This window comes from Martes martes (assembly GCF_963455335.1).
Source record: "Martes martes genome assembly, chromosome: 2".
Taxonomy (NCBI): domain Eukaryota; kingdom Metazoa; phylum Chordata; class Mammalia; order Carnivora; family Mustelidae; genus Martes; species Martes martes.
The window spans coordinates 67947828-67971278 of NC_137889.1; the positions used below are offsets into that span (position 1 = coordinate 67947828).

Here is a 23451-nt window from a genome sequence, read left to right on the forward strand (position 1 = left end):
TGTGGCACTCTCGAATCTTAAAAAAAAAAAAACAAACCTGCACGGTCAACTTTGCACAATATTTTTCATCAAGTGTTTGAACCTCTGTAAGTGGAAAACATCTACCAAATACCATGTGAATTCATAAAACAGGCTCTAGAAAAATCTGTCTTGGACAAACACTGTTTTTCCAGTCATGAAAATAAGCTAAGCATACAGGATAGATCTGGGAATTCCCAGGAAAAAAAGGTCCAAGGCCCCATTAAGAAATCTGAGCTTTAAGGGGAGGATACAAGGTACAAGACATTGGAAGATTTTAGTGCTGGGGAATAACAAGGTCAATGTACATTTTAGAAAAATCACTTTGATGGATGTGTAGAGAATGAATTACAGAAATGCAAGTATGGAGGCAGAGAAGCTAGGTACAAGGCCGTTGCGAATGGTGAAATATACCTGGACCGGAATGGCAGCTGTGAGGACAGAGAGAAGAGGACCAAGTCAAGGACTACATAGGAATGTATGTTCAATAGAATTTGGTAGGAGATGATTTAAAAATATAAGTAATCATGGTGGGGGATGAAGTTAAGAACTTTACCTAGGTTTCAGGGTGAGAAATATAGATTAAAAACATCAAGAGTCTATTAAAAAAAAAAAAAAGAAAAGAAATCCAAACAGACACATTATATTCTTACATTGTTCATTTATTAAATAAACCAGTTGAGAGAATCAGAATATATTCCAAAAGCTCAATGGGCCAATTTCTAGTTACTTATTAGTTACAGAAAGTTCATGAAAAAATAACACACAAAGAATCCTAAAACCCAAGTTTTTGCCATGGTTCCAGTCTGCTCACACTAGCAAACATTTTAAAGAGGCTGTGGTAAACGATGTTGTTCCTAAGGACTCACAGCCCTCCCTGGAGAAGGTGGCATGGAAGGTGCCAGGTGACTTGCGGGGGCCTTCTGCAGAAAGATTACACTTCCCTGTACCACTAACGTTGTTGGCCAAAGAAATGGCAGTAAAAGTAATATAAGCTACTTCTGAATAAAAGTTTTAAGAGGTGGCACATGATTTGTCCATTGTTCTTTTTCCCAGGCAGGGACTGTTCCTTCAGCCAGGATCCCAGAATGAAGAAGACAAGTGAGGCTAAGCTATACCTCACCAACGGAATATAATTGTTACAGGATACTGAGCTTTAGAGATTGTTGATAACCACAGCATTAACAGACAGATATGTCTAACAAGTAACAATATAAGATTTATTTCCCCTCTTCCAGCTGAATTTTTCTGTTGATTTGCTAAGAAATCAGCGGATAGTTTAAAAAAAAAAAAAAAAAGTTGGCCCAAGTATCCCAAAACTAAAAGGAAGGAACTAAACTGGAAGGAAACTTGATAGTCTGTTACAGCAAACTTTTTCCATAAAGGTCTAGAAAGCAATTATGTTAGGTTCGTGGACCACATGACTGTCAGAACTACTCAGCTCTGAAGATAGAGCACAAAAGCAGCCACAGACAATATGCAAATGAATGAGCATGACTGTGCTGCAATAAAACTTTATTTATAAAAACACTGAGTCAGATTTGGCCCACAGAAATATAGTTCCCAGATCACTGGCCTAAATCCTTCATACTGTCAATGATGAATCTGAGACCCAGAGAGATTAAATCAAGGTCATACAACTGGCTAGCTGCAATTTGAGCATCAAAATGCAGTCTCCTAAATCTAGTCCTCTAGAAAAGGTTCTGCTGGGTCACAAGATGGAAATGACATATACAGGAAAGTATAAGGCAGAGAATGCTAAGGGTAGGTTTTGATTATATTAAGTAGCTTTCAACAGTTTAGTTACAAATGAGGGTTTGCCTTTCAAGTGCTTATGGCTTTCAATAAACAAGTGAAAATCATAAGATTGAATAGGTGAACAAATGATAAATTAGCCAATGCCTGAAAAACTATCTTCACAGGAAACACAATTATATACCTTCTTCCTATTATCATGTCCTCACTTTATCAATCACTTAACAACAGGACAACATTTGCTATGATCATTGCAATCCAACTCATCTTAAGGGTTTTTTTTTTTTTTAAGGGCATAATATGAGCAACAAATACACTAGACCAGTAGGCAATTATTTCACATGGTATTTTAAATTTATTTCTTAAAGTAATACTCATTGGAGGAAACTCAAACAATACAGAAATATATACAATGACACACTCTACGCCCTCATCAATTCCACTCCCCAGAGTTTTAACACATGACTGATTTATATCAATCCCAACAGTGCCAACTGTGCAATCAAACTTTCTCTTGGGATACCTGGGTGACTCAGCCAGTTAAGTATCTGCCTTTGGCTCTCAGGTCAAGATCCCAGGGTCCTGGGACTGGGTCCTGGGATTGAGTCCCGCATCTAGCTCCTTGATCAGTGGGGAGCCTGCTTCTCCCTCTGCCTGCTGCTCCCCCTGTTTATGCTCTGTCTTTTTCTCTCTCACACACAAATATATAAATAAAATCTTAAAAAAGAAAAAAAAAAGCTACCTTCTCTTTCAATAACAGGAGGAATATGGAGTTCCCCTGGCCAGATATACCTTAGAAATCATGTTTTTAAAAAAAGCAACAGAGAGATTAAGGATTGTCTATGGCCTGAAACTGAGAAAAGCGTATGCCTATGTAGGGTTTAAATGGAGGGTCTTGACCCCAGCACAGTAACCCAATGAGTGAGACTCCTGAAATATTTTGATAATGTGTACGATACACAAACACTTCAAAACGAGTAACAATGTCCACACCTTCTCTTTTGGTATTAATTGGGAAAACTTGGCTAACTTGCTGATAAAAAGACTGACAATGAGATTTTTAAAAAATTCATACTTGAGTAATGTCAGTGAAAATGGCAGAGTAAGGAGCTCCAAAAGTCTGTCCTCTGTAAAATCAATTTAAAAAACCTGGCAGAAACTGGCAGAACCAACTCTTTGGGAACTCTGGAAACTAACCAAAAGCTTGCAACAACATCTTATTGCACCTAAGTCCAGTGAAACACTTAAAAACAATCTGAACTTTGGTTAAAGTAACACGCTTTGTAACACTTTAACTTACCCTGGCTCCATCCTCCATTCTCCAACTCAATGGGTAACCTTGAAAAATAGCTTGTCTTCCTGGTACCAGTATCAAACAGAGTTAAAAAAAAAAAAAAGGGTAGAATAGACTCTCATTCACAAATTGTAAGGCAGTGGACCCTTGAACAACATGAGGGTTTAGGATGCCAACCCTCCGTGCAGTCAAAAATCCACACAGAACTTCTGCCTCCCCCAAAACTTAACTATTAAAAGCCTACTGTTGACCAGAATCCTTACTGATCGGTCTATTAACATATATATTGTATGTTACATGTACTACATACTGTATTCTTACAATAAAGTAAACTAAAGAATGTTACTGAGAAAATACATTTATATTACTGCACTGATCAAAAAACACCTGTGTTGTTCAACAGTCAACTATAAAATGGGTGCCTTGAAACACCAGCACAAAAGACTTGCCTTTGTCTTGCTTAACTCAGAACTCTCCAAGTGCTAAAAAGTGGTTAGCTGGAGAAGTCTGTTGAAAATATTTACAGGTAAATAAATATATTAGTTGCTGCTATATGGGACAATGGATAACAGTTGGGGGAAACAGACTAACCAAAGACATTGGGAGGAAAGCCTGGAGAATAAAAAGCTTTGGGGAGTAAGGACTTTGAAAAGCTCCCCCATATTCCTGGGAATCTAGAAAGCCCTGTGCATTCCCCGGGGCTGGGGGGGAGGGGAGGACAGGCTCAGAAAAGATCTGAGAAGGCCCTAAACTCCCATCTCAGGCTGATCTTCAGGCTCTGCACGAGTAGGAAGTGAAGACTACAGCAAGTTGTACACTGCCTGGCTGGGCCTTGAGGGTATGCTTTGATACACCCACAGAGCCCACTGCAAAGACTGGGAGATGGGGGCGGGGGCACTCTAGATATTTAAGGGAAATTATCCAATCACTAACTGACCACTAAGGTACTGAAACTGATACTTCAGTGCCACACATCACAAAGAATACATACTTTACAAAATGAGTTCAAAAAAGTCACTAAACAAACAATACCCAAAAGAAGCAGTAATAATAAACTTTGTGGCGGAGAAGAATCTGATTTTCCAGCACTGCTACATTGTAATATTCAAAATGTCCAGTTTTCCACAAAAAAAAATTACAAGAAATACAAAGAAACAAGAAAACATGGCCCACACATGGGGCCGGGGGGTGAGGGCGGCTGGGGGGGGGGGCAGCAATCTAGAATATAAATGGTTCCTGCGGAAGCACAGGTACTGGACTTACTAGACACTTTAAACCAGCTATTTTCAAGATGTTCAAAGAGCTAAAGATACTGCTAACAGAATGAAAAAATTAGCTACAGACTAGGAGAACTATCTTCAAATCTCACATGCAGCAAGAGTTGAATGCAAAATATATGAAGAACTCTTAAAAACTCCACAACATGAAAACAGCCAACCTAATTTTAAAATGTGCAAAGACGATATATGGATATCAACTAACCACATGAAAAGATGCTCAACATCATTATCCATTAAGGAAATGCACATTAAAGCCACAATGAAATACTACTATACGTCTACCAGAAGACCAAAAACAAATAAGAAAAATCTGCCAATACCAAGTGCTGATAAGGATGTGGAACACATGTAATTCCCATACATACAGCAATAATGCAAAATGGTATAGCCCCACTCTGGAAAAAAGCTTGGCAGTTTCTTATAAAGTTAAACATACATTTACCCTATGAGCTAGCAAACTGGTATCCAGGTACTTACACTAGGAAAATAAAAATTTCTACACAAAAAACTATGCATGAATATTTATAGCAGCTTATTCAAAATCTCCAAAAACTGAAAACAACTTAAATATCCTTCATTAGGTAAATGGATAAATAAACTGTGGTACATTCACAGAATTCTACTCAGTAGTAGCAGGGAACAGACTACTGATACAATATAACAATACAAATGAATTTCCAGGACATTGTGTTGGGTGAAAGGAGCCAGTCTCAAAGGTCAGATTCATTATGCTTCCATTTATACCATATTCTGGAGAAGGTAAAACTACAGACACAGCAAAATAGATCAGTGGTTGCCAGGGGCTAAGGATGTAAGGTAAGTCTGAATGCAAGGGGCAGCACAGGCATTTCAAGGTGATGAAAGCATTCTTTATCCTGACGATTGGGGTAGTCTCATGAATCTGTACATGTATTCAAATTCATAGAAGTATGTACCCCCAAAAAAGTCAATTTTATTGTATATAAATTTTTATTTTTTTTTAAGATTTTATTTATTTGAGAGAGAGAGAGAGAGAACATGAGCCAGGGAGAGCACAAGCCAGAGCAAGCACAAGCAGGGAGAGGGGCAGAGTGAGAAGCAGACACCCTGCTGAGCAGGGAGTCAGACCAGACCTACTGGAGGTTGGGCCCCAGGACCCCGGGATCATGAGCTGAGCCGAAAGTAGACTCTTAACTGACTGAGCCACCCAGGCACCCCCGTATATAAATTCTTAAATTAAAGGAGAAAAAAAGACTGCAGGGGTTCAAAACTCAACTCCACTTAATTTCTCTTTGCCTCAATCTTCTCATCTGAAAAACAGAATCTGACTTTGTGTTATTAGGGGGATTATATGAGTTCTTGGCATATATTAAGCACCAAACAGTGACTGATAAATAAAACATTTTGTTCAAACATGCCAAAAAGTTGATACTTTTTAAAGACCTACTACGGGAGTTAAGAAATCTAGTTTTCAATTAAATGAGCAAAGAACTAAAGAATATTGGAATTAAAACCCATAATTCCACATTATCATTAAACATTCTCTGGAAACCTACAAAGTGATTAACATACCAAATCACCTTCTGCAAAGTGTGAACCTGTGTAAAACCTCTGAACATGAGCCGCTCTACTTTAGGGACTCAAACTTCGTCCTGTTTTCTGAAACAGTAACTACACTGCACTACCTAACTGGGCAAAAGCATACGACTGAACACAAGAGTATTACACCTACCTTCTTGATAAAAAATTGGACACTGCAGAAAATAGTTTCCTAATAATTGTACTGAAAATATTCATCGTAATGTAAAATATAATTACATCTAACAATCATCATTTTTGGAAAACACTTCAATTTCCTGCTATTTTCCCAAACTGCTAATAAAGACCCCTGGCTCTTAAATGTCAACAGGGCACAGTTTGGGTTGCTATCCGAATCTGTGTTCCCTTGAACTGCAATTCTAAGACCCCAAATAAATGCTTTTGTTTTATTTCGGTGCTTCCCCTCTCCTCAGTGAACAAAAGTTTACAGAATCCTTCTGCTCAAGGAGCTACTGAAAGGCTTGTTCCAAGTACTACATTAAGAACTCATCATCCTGCACTAATAGCAAAATGCTCTAATTAAGACTTACTACCAAATGTTCCGTGTCACCGCCCCTCTCCCGGGAGGCTGTCAAACGCAAACTCCTCCTCCCACGTCAGGTAGAGTGGGCAGCGCTGAACCTGGGGCTTGCTTTGACGCCCAACACGCCATCCGTCACTTGCCCGGCCAGGCACTCCTTCCTCAGGGGCCTGTGGCTTTCAGGCAGCAGCGGCGGCTGCAAGTAAGGGTGACTCCTATTTTCCCAGCGTCACTCTTCTTACCTGAAAATCAGCCTCCTTTCCATGGCCAAGTATCCAAATCTACATTTGAACGTTAAAAGCAGGTTCAAGGAGGATCCAAGATGGCGGCGCCCTGGGCCGCAGAAGACTCACAACCGTCTGAGGTGGCCGCGCTGCGTTGCCCGCGGGCCCAAGGCGCCGGCGACTTCAAGGCCCCACGGAGCTGCTTTGCCGCCCCAGGCTAAGAAGACCCCAGAGGGAGGCCATGGGGGAAGGACTCCCAGCCCTGGACTTGACATCCATCTGCTGCCCTTTCAGACCAAAGCCCGGCACTAGCTGTACTGACGACACCAAGTGGCAAACAATCTAAAGTTCTTCTTCTTTTTTTTTAAGATTTTATTTATTTATTTGAGAAAGGGTGGGGGGAAGTAGAGGCAGGGGGAGAAGCAGGCTCTTCACAGAGTGAGCAGGGAGCCCAATGCCAAGGCTCGATTCCAGAACGCTGGGATCATGACCTGAGCTGAAGGCAGACGCTTACTTAACTGACTGAGCCACCAAAGAAAAGCAAAGAGGAAAACTGTGAAGTTTCTTAGTGTCGGAGCTTATCCTTTCTTCTCAACAAGGTAATCCATGAACAAAGTAGGAATTTGCTTTCCATCATGGTGTACATAAGGTTCTGGGTCAAAATAAAACAAAAATAATAAAGACCACACTAAATCATTTCTTAATAGTTCAATTCTATTCTATTTTGGCAGATATGTATTGACCATAAGTGCCAGTCACTGTTCTGAGTTATGAGGCTATAACACTGGGGGGAAAAAAAAGTAAGTCTCTCCCCTTATGGAACTCATAGCTGGAAGACAAGAGCATTCAGGTCATGCATGGAGTTTGCCAATTTTATCCTCCACAATTCTAATAAGCCTCATAACATCCCCGAAATCTAAACTCCTATGTGACAGAAACAGCTGTAGGTGATTCTCAATTGTCCTACACAGGTACCACACTCCCCTAGGAAAAGGGATCTGAGATGGGTCCAAAAAGGTAGCTATCTATAGTTTGTCCTGAGCCTCTGAGGTAAACTGGCCTGAGAACCCTGCCCAAAAGGGTATAGGACAGTAGCTGGTCAAGATACTTAAAGCCTCTTTCTTGAAGTAGCTGACTATAAAAAAACAAGAGAGCCAATTCTTCAGTAACTTTAGAACCCATGGAAGCAGACAAAAGTAAACTAAGTCACAAAAATTGTGGTATCACTACATACAAGTAACAGTTACCCCAACTTTGAAAGAAATATTCTCTGGAGTCGCTATTTGCTATCAGTTTCCCAGAGCAAACTGTATTTCCAAATGACTTCTGAGGCTATTTCTAGTGTCTTCCAGCTTACCCGTGTACCCCTGTAATAAGCCTCCATCAGCTGAGGTTAGCCAAACAGGCCTCTGTTTCTTGCACTCTGAAAATACATAACTATCACATACATTGCTTTCCAGTTACTTCAATGATAGTGTCTTACAACATTATTTATGTTCAGCCCCATTATGCTACAAGATAATAAAGGGATTAAATAAAATCCCTGTATAAAATGCATGATGGATTCTGATTATTTCTTCTGTTTGACTACAAGTCATCACAATATGAATTACTTATGATGGAAAAACCTAACAGTTCAAATTATAAGAAAGCACGCTGATACCACTCAACCTCACCTTTTTTTTTTTTTTTTAAAGATTTTATTTATTTATTTGACAGACAGAGATCACAAGTAGGCAGAGAGGCAGGCAGAGGGAGAGGGGGAAGCAGGCTCCCTGCTGAGCAGAGAGCCCGATGCGGGGCTCAATCCCAAGACTCTGGGATCATGACCTGAGCCGAAGGCAGAGGCTCCAACCCACTGAGCCACCCAGGTGCCCCAAGCAACCTCACATTTTTTAATAGGACACTAGAGCAGTGACTCTCATCTCACATTGAGGAAGTTCAAAATCCCAGCTTCCCAGCAACTATTCCAGAAGTAATTAATGAGGAAATCTGAAGATGGGGTCAGGAGCATACATCTTTTTTTTAAAGTTCTGCACCTGTTCTGATGCCTAGCCAGTGTTGAGAACCTTGGCACTGAGGTGTAGAGGTAACTGTAGGTAGGCACTGGTACAGACAATGTGGTCCAGGGATCAGCAGCAGCAGCATCTGGAGCTTGTCAGAAGTGCAGAATATCAGGCACCACCCCAAACCTAGTAAATTAGGGATCACATTTTTATAAGATCTCCAGGTGATTTATATAGGCATATTAAAGTTTGAGAAGCACTGTTTAGAGCACCCATTGCTACAGAACTGTGAAAAATACCCATGCCGTGTTATAAAGTTTAATACCTCAAGAAAATATTCTAAGAAGAAATAGGAATAGAACAGTGTAAGACGTAAAATGTTTGTGACATTAGGCATTTCACATTATTAAGCATCAAATTAAGAGGAACATTCAAATGCAATCCTTGGGGCACCTGGGTGGCTCAGTGAGTTAAGCCTCCGCCTTTGGCTCGGGTCATGATCTCAGGGTCCTGGGATCGAGCCCCACGTCAGGCTCTCTGCTCAGCGGGGAGCCTGCTTCTCCCTCTCTCTCTGCCTGCTGCTCTGCCTACGTATGATTCTATCTCTGTCTCTGTTAAATAAATAAAATAAAATCTTAAAAAAAAAATGCAATCCTTATTCCAAATGAATTCTACTTACAAACCACACCTTCCACTGGCAAGAGTTATACCTCAACTGGGTAACACAACTGTACTTTATAATCCCAGAGCTCCAGTTATCTCCACTGAGCTAGTAGTGTGTCTAAAGGAGGAGTCCTTGTGGGGAAATAAAGAAATAAGGGGTGTAGTGACAAGGGATCATCTACATGAGTGGCCCCATGCTGGGGGTCCTTCCAGTTTTTTGTGAACATCTCTGTATTAGTTTCAAAGGACTGTATGGAAACGATGATTCTTATTGCGAGAAAAGCTAATTCTCCACAGGTTATGCAAACCTTGTCTCCTGCGCCCCTTGTTCTTGGCCAGCTCTCAGAGAAAAAGCATTTAGTTATCTTCCGGTATTCCTTGATTAATGTATTTTCAGGAAACAATGCTCCAGAACAATGAAGGCAGCCATATCAAACTCAAATGAACTCTGAATCCTAAGCAGCAGGCCTGGCATGCATTGTAGGGCTCATCAGCAACGCAATTGTGAACCTGCTCATATGCAACAGAGGAGGGACAAAATCATCTCCCATCACAGCTTCCATTTACTTATTCCCCAAGAAATATTATGACCTGACAGTAAGCAAAATGACAACATCAGAAAACTGTTTTCAGATCCTACAGGTTTCCTTTTCAGCTCCCTTCAACTTGTCCTAGGAGGACTGTCACCCTCTTGAAGAACTCTACATCACAAAAGGGGACTAGCACCTTCCCTGGAATACACTTGTAAAGCAGTTTAAGAACGAGTAATTCCCTTTCAAAAGATTGGGGGGGGGCTGCTCTAAGTGATTTTTCAGTGGTCACATTATAATAAAGAACAAAACAGCAACAAGAATCTAGGTATTCTCAGGTAACCTCATGTTATCAAAATGCATTAACCTTGGTGGTAAGGAGAGAAAATAAGATCAAATTAGAATTTGTATCAGTCAGGAATTGCATTCAGCTGCTAGTTGCACAGGCCTAAGATAACAGTGGTTTAACCAAATAGTTTATGTTTTCTCAAATAAAGGGAGCCAGAGGTGGGGCTCGATCTCACCTGAGCAAAAGGCAGAGGCTTAACCCACTGAACCACTCAGGCGCCCCCCTGAGTCCCCTCTTTAAAGTACTTTCCTGGGCGCCTGGGTGGCTCAGGTCATGATCCCAGGGTCAAGGCCTCTGCCTTGGGCTCAGGTCATGATCCCAGGGTCCTGGGATCGAGCCCCACATCCGGCTCTCTGCTCAGCAGGGAGCGTGCTTCCCCACTTCTCTCTGCCTACCTCTCTGCCTACTTGTGATCTCTCTCTGTCAGATAAATTTAAAAAAAAAAAAAAAAAAGTACTTTCCTAAAAACCCCACTCAACTTTTACTTGCATCTCATTAGTAAGCTGGTAGAAGTAGTTCCAAGGTGGGCGGACACACTGCCACATTTGGCAATACAGGGTTCCACTGACTAAGGGAAGAAGGGGATGAATACTGGGTAGGCAACTGTGAGTCTCTGTCACTTCCTAGTTGTGTGACCTTGAGTAGATCACTTCCTAGCTGTGTGACCTTGAGTAGATAACTTACCCCTCCTAGGCCTCATGTTCCTCATCTGTAGAAGTGAAGGAAATCATCACACCTAACACATAGAATTGGCACAAGGACTAAACGTAAAACAACTACAATATTACCTGGTATTTGGTATGAGACCAGTGCTTTTCCAAATTCCTCTCCTACTCTAACCTCCTCTCCATATCCGAAACTGAAACACAACTCATATTAGCCCTTTGTACATGCTGATACTCTAGTATGAATGAGTTTGAATCCCAGGACACCTCAGTTAGACATATGTATTTTATGCCTTTCCTTTCTAATTATGAAATGAAATTATGTGCCTGACATCAGGACACACCAGATATTCTTGGCAGAATTAGGGTTCAGGAATTGAGCTTACATTCCCCTCCCAAGGCAGGTCTAAAGACAACCCAATGCATATGTTTAGAGACCTCAAGAAATGAAGGAGACAGTAAAAAAAAAAAAAAAAAAAAAAAAGAATGGTATCTCCCACGCAGAGGGATTTAAAAAAAAAAAATGATGTAGATCCTCTGCCCTCAAGAAGTAAGAGCATAACTCCTTCCTCCTTAAGTGTGGGCCATGCACAGTGATTTCCTTCACTTCCTACAGGATGGAAAGGGGATTGGGGGTGGATAGCATAACCCTGAAGTAAAGAAACCTGAAATATACTAACTCAGCTGAACGATCAAGGTCAACATCAACAGTGATAAATGATGTTAATATTATGTACATTTAATATACAATAAAAATGTGGCAAACATTCATACTTCTTCCCAAACACACATAGCTCCACTCTAAACAAGAGAAAAACGTATCAGACAAATCCCAAGAGTGACATCCTACAAAAATATCTGGCCAGTAACCCTCAACACTGTCAAGACCATCAAAAACGAGGAAAATCTTTTAAACTATCAGAGCCAAGGGGAACCTAAGGAGATACCACAACTACATGTAACATGATATTTTAGACAGGATCCCGCAAAACAAAAAGGAATTAAGTAACACTGGTTAAGATGTAAATAATAGGGGAAACTCAACACTGGTTAAGATGTAAATAATAGGGGAAACTGGATACAAGTATATGGGAACTCTACGTACTATCTTCCCAACTTTTCTACAAATCTAAAACTATCCTAAAAAACAAAGTTGTGGGACACCTGGGTGGCTCAGTCAGTTAAGTGTCTGCTTTCAGCTCAGGTCACGATCCCAGGGTCTTGGGATCAAGTACTGCATCAGGTGGGCTCTTTGCTTGGCGGGAAGTCTGCTTCTTCATCTGCCCACCGCTCCCCCGGTTATGTGCTTTCTCTCTCTCTCTCCGACAAATAAAAAAATAAAATCTTTTTTTAAAAATTTAAAAATTAGGGGTGCCTGGGTGGCTCAGTGGGTTAAAGCCTTTGCCTTCAGCTCGGGTCATGATCCCGGGGTCCTGGGATCGAGCCCCACATTGGGCTCTCTGCTCAGCAGGGAGCCTGCTTCCCCCCCTCTCTCTGCCTGCCTCTCTGCCTACTTGCAATCTGTCAAATAAATAAAAATAAAATAAAAATAAAAAATAAAAATTTAAAACGAAGCTTATTTAAGAAAGAGGGGGCACCTGGGTGGTGATTGAGTTGATCGAGACTCTTGATTTCAACTCAGGTCCTGATTTCAGGGTTGTAGGATGGAGCCCTACATCAGGCTCCGTGCTCAATGTGGAGTCTGAGATTCTCTCCCTCTCCCCCTGTCCTTCCTTCTCCTTTCTCTCGCTCATGCATGCTCTCTCTCTCAAATAAATAAATCTTAACAAAAAAAGAAAATAAATAAGATGGTCTATAGCCTGTACTCCCCAACACTCCCCCATGTACCCATTTCCAACCCAAAGGCAAGCTTAGAGCTCCTAAAGATGAGGCCTATAGTTAATGAGAGAACAGAACTGATTTATACCTCCTTGTAAACAAGAAGGCAAGCTACCTTCCTGCTTTGTGTCAGGCTCTTTCCACTTCCTCCCCAACCTTAACCCCCTCTATGCTCCAAAGCTACTAAACATATATTTGCAACTTGTACTTAATTGATAATATTCCCATCATACCTACCCTCCTTACTATAAATTCCCTAAAACACATCTCGTGTTTTCCATTGCCAAGGTAGATCATCACTTCATCAGTGGAGCTCCTGTCTTTTTTTTTTTTTTTAAGATTTTATTTATTTATTTGACAAAGATCACAAGCAGGCAGAGAGGCAGGCACAGAGAGAGAAAGGGGGAAGCAGGCTCCCCACTGAGCAGAGAGTCCGATGCAGAACTCGATCCCAGGACCCTGAGAATCATGACTGAGCCGAAGGCAGAGGCTTAACCCACTGAGCCAGCCAGGACCCCTGGAGCCCCTTTCTTAAGCGTGCAGGACAATTGAAGCTAATGTAACTGCTCTCTCCAGGTGAGGCAACGTCTTGAGCTTTGCACTTTTGGATTCTCCCTCATCAATAAAGCACTTCACAAAGAGCCCTAAGAAAATTGTCCAAGATCTTATCTCACATTTTGGCAAAGTCTATAAACCAAGTCAAAAGTTACTTTTCTTCTCATCTCCTAGAATCTTCAAGTGTAAAGTTGGAAGCCTCATCCTTTCAATTAATAAAGCAAAAACCAAGGCCCAGAGAGATGCTGTAAATTGCTAGAGGCTAAACAAAGCTAATTGAGAGAGACTTGATTAAAACCCAAGTGTTCAGAGGATTAGTTCCAAAGTACCACTGAATGCAAAGCTGAAATGATCTAAGAGAAAACAGAGTATGTTGCCCTCAGAATATAATGTGCCAATGAAGTTAGAAGCACCAATGAATCGTGTCAAAATTTAACAAAAAGAATAAAGAGATGCACCATGGTTAACTTTGAACTAAATGAAAAGCAAGAATGAGCTTTTCATTTTTAATGATAAATAAAAGGTAAAGGTCTATACAAGACATGCTGAAATTTTGTATGGGACAAGAAATGCCAAATGAAGAACTCTGCTCAGACTTTGGGGGTCCTGTAAAATTGATGCATTTCTTAAAAATGCATGAACTCCAAAGCAAAGCAACTACATTAGATTACGAAATGCTGAAGATGCAGGTTTACCTCCTTCTTCTCCACCAACTGAAATCCCATTAACTTCTCCCAAATGAAGAAAAATGTGGATTCAGTTAAATGTCAGCTATTTTAACAATAACATAAGTATACATAAATAAGCACAAATAACTTTATAGGTATTCACTACGTGCCTTGCCATGTTCTAAGGGTATTAACTGTACTAACTCATTTAATCCTCAAATTCTATGCAATAGACTTTATTAATATTCCCATTTCACAAATAAGGAATGGAAACACAGAGAGGTTAGGTAACCTGTTCAAGGTCACACAGTTTGTGAGAGGAGAGCCAAAAAAAATGAACCATGACAGTTTGGTTCTTTTGCTAAAGTCCCTTTGTTAGTCATTATGGACTACTTTATATTCTTACTTACCTTCATTATAAAGTGTATTAGCCTAGAAGACATGGATAAATTCCTAAAAACATACAAGCTCCCAATAGAAGACACGGATAAATTCCTAGAAACATATGACCTCTCAAAACTGAAGCAGGAAGAAACAGAAGACTTGAACAGACTGATTACCAGCAATGAAATTAAATCAGTAGTCAAAAAACTCCCAATAAACCAAAGTCCAGGACCAGATGATTCCACAGATGAATTCTACCCAACAGATAAAGAGGAGTTAATACCTATTGTTCTCAAATGGTTTCAAGAAAAACAAAGGAGGAAGGAAAGCCTCCAAATTCATTCTATGAGGGCAGCCATTACCCTGATACCAAAACCAGATCAAGACAACTATTAAAAAAAAAAAACTATAGCCCAATATCTATGATGAACCTAGATGCAAAAATCCTCAACAAAATATGAGCAAACCAAATCCACAATACATTAAAAAATATCACTCATTATGATCAAGTGGGATTTATTCCTGGGATACAAGGATGGTTCAATATTCACAAATCAATCAACGTGATACATCACATCCACAAGAGAAAGGATAAAAAGCATATAGTCATTTCAACAGAGGCAGAAAAAGCATTTGACAAAGTACAACATCCACTCATGATAAAAACCCTCAACAAAGTACGTTTAGAGGGAACATACCTCAACATAATAAAGGCCATATATGAAAAACCCACAGCTAACATCATATTTAATAGGGGAAAAACAGAGCTTTCCCCCCAAGATTAGGAACAATTAACGATGTCCACTCTCACCACTTTTATTCAACACAGTACTGGAAGTCCTAGCCACAGTAGTCAGACAGCAAAAAAGAATAAAAGGCATCCAAATTGGTAAGGGAGACATAAGACTTTCACTATTTGCACAGGACATGATACTATAAATAGAAAGCCCTAAGACTCCACCAAAAAACTACTAGAATGGATAAATGAATTCAGCAAGGTCATAGGATATAAAATCAAAACACAGGAATCTGTTGTATTTCTATACAGTAATAATGAAGTAGCAGAAAATTAAGAAAACAATTCTTAATTGTTCAATTAAAACACCAGAAATAATAAAGTAGGTAAAAATTTAATGAAAGAGGTAAAAGACCTGTCCTCTGAGAACTATAAAACACTGATGAAGGAAACTGAAGATGACACAGACAAATGAAAAGGTATTCCATGCTCATGGACTAGAAGAACAAATACTGTTAAAATGTCCCTATTAGGGGCACATGAGTGGTACACTGGGTTAAGCATCTGACTCCTGATTTCGGCTCAGGTCATGATCTCAAGGTTGCAATCCAGCCTTGTAGCAGCCTCCATGCTCAGTGGGGTGGCTGCTTGGGATTCTCTCTCTCCCTCTGCACCGCCCCTCATGATTACAGGTTCTTGCTCTCTCCCTCAAATAAATAAATCTTAAAAAAAAAAAAAAAAAAAAAGTCCAGAGGTGCCTGGGTGGCTCAGTCAGTGAAGTGTCTGCCTTTGGCTCAGGTCATGATCCCAGGGTCCTGGGATGGAGCCCCACAACAGACTCCCTGCTCAGTGGGGAGCCTGCTTCTCCCTCTGTCTGCTACCCTGCTTGTGTTTCCTCGCTCGCTGTTAAATAAATAAATAAAATCTTTAGGAAAAAGAAAGTCCATATTACTCAAAGCAATATACAGATTTAATGTGATCTCTACCAAAATACCAAGAGCATTTTTCACAGAACTAGAACAAATGATCCTAAAATTTGTACTGAACCATAAAAGTGCCTAAATAGCCAAAGCAAACTTAGAAAAAGAACAAAACTGGAGGTATCACAATCCCAGATTTCAGTTTACACTACCAAAGCTGTAGTAATCAAACCAGTATGGTACTAGCACAAAAAGAGACACAGATCAATGCAACAGAATAGGGAGCTCAGATATAAATTGATGATGACACGGTCAATTAATCTACAACAAAGGAGGCAAGAATATGCAGTGGGAAAAAGACAGTCTCTTCAACAAATGGTGCTAGAGAAACTGGATAGCTATATGCAAAAAAGTGAAAGTGGATCACTTTCTTATACAATACACACTAAAAAACCTCAAAATGGATTGAAGACCTAATGTAAGAACTGAAGCCATAAAAATCCTAGAAGAGAGCACAGACAGTAAATTCTCTGACATTGGCCATAGCATCATTTTTCTAGATATGCCTCCTGGGGTAAGGGAAACAAAAGCAAATAAACCCAAGAAAAAAACAAACAAAAAGCACCCCCCCAAAAAACTACCAGGACTGCATCAAAATAAAAAACTTCTGCACAGCAAAGAAACAATCAACAAAACTGAAAGGCAACCTACCGAATGGGAGAAGATATTTGCAAATGACCAATCCAATGCTAGCATCCAAAATACATAAAGAACTCCAACAACTTAACACCAAAAAACAAAAATAATCCGATTGAAAATGGGCAGAAGACATGAATAAACATTTCTCCAAGAAGACCTACAGATGGCCAACAGACATATGAAAAAATGCTCAACATCACTAAAAATTGGGGAAATGTGTATCTAAATCACAATGAGATACCACCTCACACATGTCAGAATGGCTAAACTCAACAGCACAAGAAACAAGTATTGGTGAGGAAGTAGAGAAAAAGGAACCCTCTTATACTATTGGTGGGAATGCAAACTGGTACAGCCACTGTGGGAAACAGTAGGGAGGTTAAAAATAGGTGGGGCACCTGGGTGGCTCAGTGGGTTAAAGCCTCTGCCCTGGGCTCAGGTCATGATCCCAGGGTCCTGGGATCGAGCCCCACATCGGACACCCTGCTCAGCAGGAAGCCTGCTTCTCCCTCTCCTGCTCGCCCGGCTTGTGTTCCTTCTCTCTCTGTCTCTCTCTCTGTCAAATAAATAAATAAAATCTTTTGAAAAAATTAAAAATAGAATTACCACATGATTCAGTAATTCCACTACTAGGTATTCACCCAAATACTAATTCAAAAGGATGCCTGCACCCTAATGTTTGTAGCAGCATTATTTACAATGGTCAAGATATGGAAGGAGCCCAAGTGACCACCAATGATAACTGGATAAAGAAGATGTGATATATATATATACAATGGAATATTATTCAGTCATCAAAAGAATGAAATCTTGCCATTTGCAATGACATGGATGGAGCTAGAGAGTATAATGCCAAATCAAGTAAGTCAGTCAGAGAAAGACAAATACCATATGATTTCACTCATGTGCGGAATTTAAGAAACCAAACAAGTGAACAAAGAAGACAGACAAAAAAAGACTCTTAAACATACAGAACAACAAAAAAATAGTGACAAACTGGTGGTTACCAGAGGGGAAGTGGGAGGGGGGACAGGAGAAATAGGTAATGGGGATTAAGAAGTACATAAGTCACGATGAGCACTGAGTAATGTACAGAACTGCCGAATCACTATGCTGTACACCTGAAGCTAACATCACACTACATTAATTATACTAGAATTATTTTTAAACAAAATAAAAATAAATAAAGGGTATTAGCCTTACCTTCCTTAATTCTATGACATGTTCTTTTAAAAACAGGGATCCTATTTTATTTATAAATCTCTTTGTGTTCCCTGTATTTTCTATACCATTTTGCATATATTATCCTAAAGAGGATAACTAGACTTTTTTTTTTTTAATTTATCTTTTTAATTGAGAGAGAGAGAGCGCACACGCACAAGTTGGGGTGGAGGGGCACAGGGAGAGAAAGAGGGATAAGCAGACTCCCCACTGAGTGGGGAGCCCCAATCAGGGCTTGATCCCAGGACCCTGAGATCATGAGGTGAGCCTAATTCAGATGCTTAACCACTTAACCAACTGAGCTACCCAGGCACCCCTAGACAGGTCTTCTTAAAGAATTTGGAGAATGCAGGTCTTTAAACAACATAAAAATGTATCCATCGTTTCCAGGGGACTTAAAATAAGTTTCTTCAACTTTTTAGACAACTGCAAACTGGGCCATATGAGCTGGAATGTCCCATGAATCAACTCAAAAAAACTGTAGTTTATGACTTAAAACACAAAAGAGAGGTAACTGAAGTGAGGCTGTACCTACCACCTGTATTATTTTAGACTAAGTCTTCTCACATTTCTGAGTTTCAAGTTACTTGTCTTTATTTTTTTTCAAGATTTTATTTATTTATTTGAGAGAGCCAGAGTGAGCAAGAGAGTGCGCGTGCAGAGCACGAAGAGGGTGGGGAAGGGGCGACCAGGCTCTCCGCTGAGCAGGGAGCTGAGCAGGGAGCTGAGCAGGGAGCTGAGCAGGGAGTCGGATGCAGGGCTCATCCCCAGAACACCCCCTCCCCCAACTCCCGCACCAGCCTGAACCCAAGGCAGACACTTAACTGACTGAGCCACCCCGGCACCTCTCAATTTATTTGTCTTTAAAATGGGAATAACAAAACATACCCTCTTCTCTCTCAGGTTATTCATAAGAATCAAGTTAAATGAGGCTGTGAAAGCCCTTCCTTAGCACAGAAAAGCATCAAATAAATGTAAAGTTTTGGGACACCTGGGTGGCTCAGTCGGTTGAGCCACTGCCTTTAACTTGGGTTATGATCCTTGACTCCCAGGATCGAGTCCCGGCATTGGGCTCCTTGCTCAGCAGGGAGCCTGCTTCTCTCTCTGCCTCTGCCTCCACTCTGCCTTCTTGTGCGCTTGGGCTCTCTCTGACAAATAAATAAATAAAATCTTTTTAAAAAAAGTAAAATATTTGTAAAATATAACAAGCAACATGCAGGCATAAACGTGTGGAGCATTAATAGCAACTGACTTCTATTAGCAGCCAGTGGGATAGCATGGAAAAACAGGGGGCTTCCAAGTCAAAAAGGTGTGGATTCAAGTCCCCATTCTATCATTTACTAGCTGATAGATCCGGGGCAATTGCTTAAGTATTTCTGAGCCTGAATCTTTTCAATTATAAAATGGAGAAAATAATACTAACCTCACAGGGGATAAGAAACATCTGATTCATGGTGAACATAAATTTTATTCTGTGCCCTCATACTGACAATATTACTTATTTTCCTCAGAACACATGGAAAAAGTTATAGCAGTCCTTCCAGAGTTTACCATAAAGTCATCAACATACTGAAAGAATAAATTTATTTAGTATTTTTTTTTTAATTTTTTTTATTTATCTACTTGACAGACAGAGATCACAAGCAGGCAGAGAGGCAGGCAGAGAGAGAGGAGGAAGCAGGCTCCCCGCCGAGCAGAGAGCCTGATGCGGGGCTCGATCCCAGGACCTTGGGATCATGACCTGAGCTGAAGGCAGAGGCTTTAATCCACTGAGCCACCCAGGCGCCCCTATTTAGTATTTTTTAAACCCTATTAATGCCTACCACTCCTCCTGGTGATAAGGGGAGGTCCTAGAATCATGTATTCCCTGCCCTTTGAAGAAACAATATAAAAATGTTGAAGGTGAGCCAGAGGGTCTGAGGCACATTTGAGAGTCTGATGAAAGCTATGGTCTCTCTTCCCAAAGAAAGCTACAAAACTTTTAGGAAATACATGAGATTAGGAGAATATCTTCATGACCTTGGGGTAGAAAAAGAATTCTTTTTTTTTGTTGTTGAGATTTTATTTATTTATTTGACAGAGATCACAAGTAGGCAGAGAGGCAGGCAGAGAGAGAGGGGGAAGCAGGCTCCCTGCCAAGCAGAGAGCGATGTGGGGCTCTGGGCTCAATCCCAGGATCCTGGGATCATGACCTGAGCCAAAGGCAGAGGCTCTAACCCACTGAGCCACCCAGGTGCCCAGGAAAAGCACTCTTAACCAAGCGACACAGTAGGGGGAAGAGGGACACAAACTATAAAGAAAGATTCACAAATACACCTACATTAAAATTCAGAATTTCCACATCAAAAGAAACCATAAAGAAAATTTTAAAAAATAAGCCTGAGTGGAAGAAGATATTTGCAACATATGGAACCAACAAAACTTCAGATTCCTTTGTTAAGAACTCCAGTAAATCAATAAAAAATGACAGACAAAAAGGGTGATATATTTATGCAATGAAAATAAACTACAGCAGCATATAACAATATGGATAAATCTTACAAAAAATATTGAGTGAAAAAAGCATAACACTAAAGAATACAGACAGCATGGTTCCACTCATATGAAGTTTTAAAATAGGTAAAATAATAATACTGTATAGGGATGCATATGCATAAAGGTAAGACTATACAGAAAGGCAAGAAATAATCATCTGAAAAGTCAAAAAAGCAGTTTCCTCAAGAGGAGAGAAGAGGGCATGACCTGGAGGCATCAGTCTGCTTCTAGGGAACTGACAATATTCTATTTCTCGATTTGGACACAGGTTACAAGAGTTTCACTTTATAATTTATAGGCTTTATACACTCTTCTGGATGTATACTGCAAAAATAAACACACCTTCCAACCACACCTACAGTTAGCAGGAAGAGAAGGAGTTCACAGACTCCCCCAGTCCATAAACCCCAAATGTATGGTGTCAAGTTATGTGAGATCAAAGAGAAAATCTTGATTGTAGAATCGTGGGGGAAGAAGAAAGCAGTGAAAACCAGAGAGGTGAAAGATTAGAAAGACAGACGATAAGCAGAAGAAACACGAAGCCTCTGGGTCAGTTCACACTCTCACTTGGACAGAGAAGAGCATCTAACACAAACAGAACGAACGAATGCCCAAGCTTGGTAAGGAATGCAATGGTGTCTAAAAAACGCGTGAACTAATGAGCAGAAAGAGAAGCAGAGCTTGTAAAGGAATGTGAGGTATTAAATAATGTATTGCAAAACAAAGAAGACCAATTGTTGCAAATTTAACCCTCTGCCCGCTCCATAATATTTCCGTCCCTCACCGCTTAATGGAAATGGACATGTTACAAGGATAGAAACTGCAAACACCAGTTTCTGAGTGAAAACGTACACAATGTCAGGTCCAGCAAAGTAATATCACAGAACCTAGAAAAGCTTCTGCCAGCCTTGGAATAAACACAAATACTGCAACTAATGATGAACATATATCTGGATCATATCTAGTCTGACCTCCAATACTCTTCACGCTACAGTCCAATGTAAGAGAAAGTGAAGCTTTTTGCTGAAGATAACAGGAATCCAAGGCAGCCTACACTGTTTAAATCAGCAAATCAATGGATGTACATCTTTGTGACCTTTTTTCATTATATTCTTGCAAGAAATATTAATTCATATCTAGCAACTGCCCATGATTTCATTAGTCTGGATTATACGGAACAAAACTATCAAGTACTTTCAAAATGACTAGTGTTCATGCAGAAAGTCAAATGCCTTATTTTGATGAAAAGTCCTTGTAATGGGCATCAAGAATTATTTTTAAGGTTCCAAGATCCTACCAAGGGCATCAAATTGACTATTTCTTTATGTTCCACTAAATTCTTTCCCTTCATCCCATTTTCTATCCCTCATTGGTTCCCCTCAGACCTGTTATTTTCTCTTAATTCTCCAATTTTTCCTCAGGTTAAGCCACACAGAAAAGCTTCTCCATGACTTGATGGAATGTTTACTATGGTCCATTTTCTAAAGAAGCTTTACTAACTCGTTCTCATCTAAATCTTTCTCACTTCTCTATCTCCCTCCTGTTGTCATCTCCCTAAGTTTGTTCTTCCCTCCAGTGTGCAGATAAGTGGCTAATGCCATTTTAAACAAAGGCCAAAGAATTTCCTCTCCATTATGTTTGATTGAAAAGCTGCCCCAGGAACAGAGAAGGGGTGTGGATCTACTTAAGTTGCAAACTACTGATCCAAGCCGCCTTTGTGCACCCAAAAGCACAAGACCATAAAAGTAACTACAGGCCCAGAAATGAGTCTCGGTCCAAACGAACTGCCTTCTGGCATGCCACAGGCCGGACTGGAGGGCTCACAGAGTAACTCTAAAGCAAGTGCTATAGATAGCTGGTGAACTCCGGCGGTGGGGGTTGGGCAGAATCAAAGGTCCGAAGTTCAAGAGACACGAAACCAGACTTGACTATCAGCACACGGTTCCACCTGGTAGCCGCCGAGCAGGCCAACCCATCGGGCGGGGTCGTCCCCCGAGACTGCCGGACCCAGAGAATTCTGCACCGGCCCTGACTCATCTAGAGACAAGCAGTCACCCGGGCCGCCAAGTTCAAGCCAGCAGCTCCTAGATTTAGCGCGCACGAAACGTCTGTGGTTTCGCCGCCGGGACCACTAGCAGATGCCGACCAGTTTGGATTTCCCGGGGGCTCGGCCCGAAAGTGAGGACGAGGATGGAAAAGCCACTCTTCCTGCGTCTCCCCGCGCAGAGTGAAAGATGCCGGTCGCAGCCGGGCGGGAGAGCGACCGCCGCCGTCCGGGGCAGGACCTGCGCGGCCCCGGGGCTCCCGGCCCTCGGTCCCCTCTTCCCGCGTAGCCCCTCGCGCTCGCCGCGCCCCTCACCTGCGGCCGAGTGGCCCGACAGCGCACGGCCCCGGGCGCGGCGCGGACCCCCGAACTCGCGGCGCTCGCGCAGCTCTTCCTCCTCGTCCTCCCGCCGCCGGCCCTCAGCCATGGACGAGGCGCAGAGGCGCAGCCCGGGAACGGCGGGCGAGCCGTGGGCCTCGGCGCCGGGTCCGCAAGCACCGCGCGCTCCACGCCAGCGCCCTCGGGTCCCGGGGAGGCGGCGGCGGCGGCGGCTACCTCTGCGGACTCCACCTGCAGCCCGCGGGGGAGCGGCCTGGCTCGGGCGGGCCGCTTTCCCCGCCTCCTCGCGGCGCACCGGCGGCCTCCTTCTCCCGCTTTCTGTCTCCCACTCTTTCCCCCTTCCTTCTTCCCTTCCCCGCCCCGCAGAGTTGGAGCCGGGATGGGGCGGGTGGTGGCCAGGCCTCGCCTCCCGGGGGAGGGGTTACCGCCGCTGGGGCCGCCCCACAGCCACACGCTGGAACCGCCCGCCCGACCAAAACAAACGTGTACAAAATAAATAAATGGGATAGGAAGCCGGGAAAGAGGAGGTGGCTTGGCCTCTTCCTGCCCTTTCACGACATTCGAGTGTCAACAGGAAACCCATTTGCTTGACACTTACACAAAAGGGGGGAGGGGCAACCTTCCCTTGG

The 23451-nt window shown here is 41.7% G+C and overlaps 1 protein-coding gene across 6 annotated transcripts in view; it reads right to left on the reverse strand.

Moving 5' to 3' along the window:
- Positions 1–23179, reverse strand: part of SH3D19 (SH3 domain containing 19) — a 179061-nt gene extending 155882 nt beyond the window's left edge. For 4 of the 6 annotated variants that reach the window (XM_080796456.1, XM_080796457.1, XM_080796458.1 and 1 more), the window contains exon 1: positions 22799–23173. In XM_080796456.1, the coding sequence (XP_080652582.1) occupies positions 22799–22910 (112 nt within the window). In that variant the 5' untranslated portion in view covers positions 22911–23173. Of the gene's footprint in view, positions 1–22798 lie in introns of all 6 variants that reach the window. The other 2 variants (XM_080796460.1, XM_080796459.1) reach the window with 1 other exon arrangement.
- Between the last annotated feature and the right edge of the window lie 272 nt (positions 23180–23451).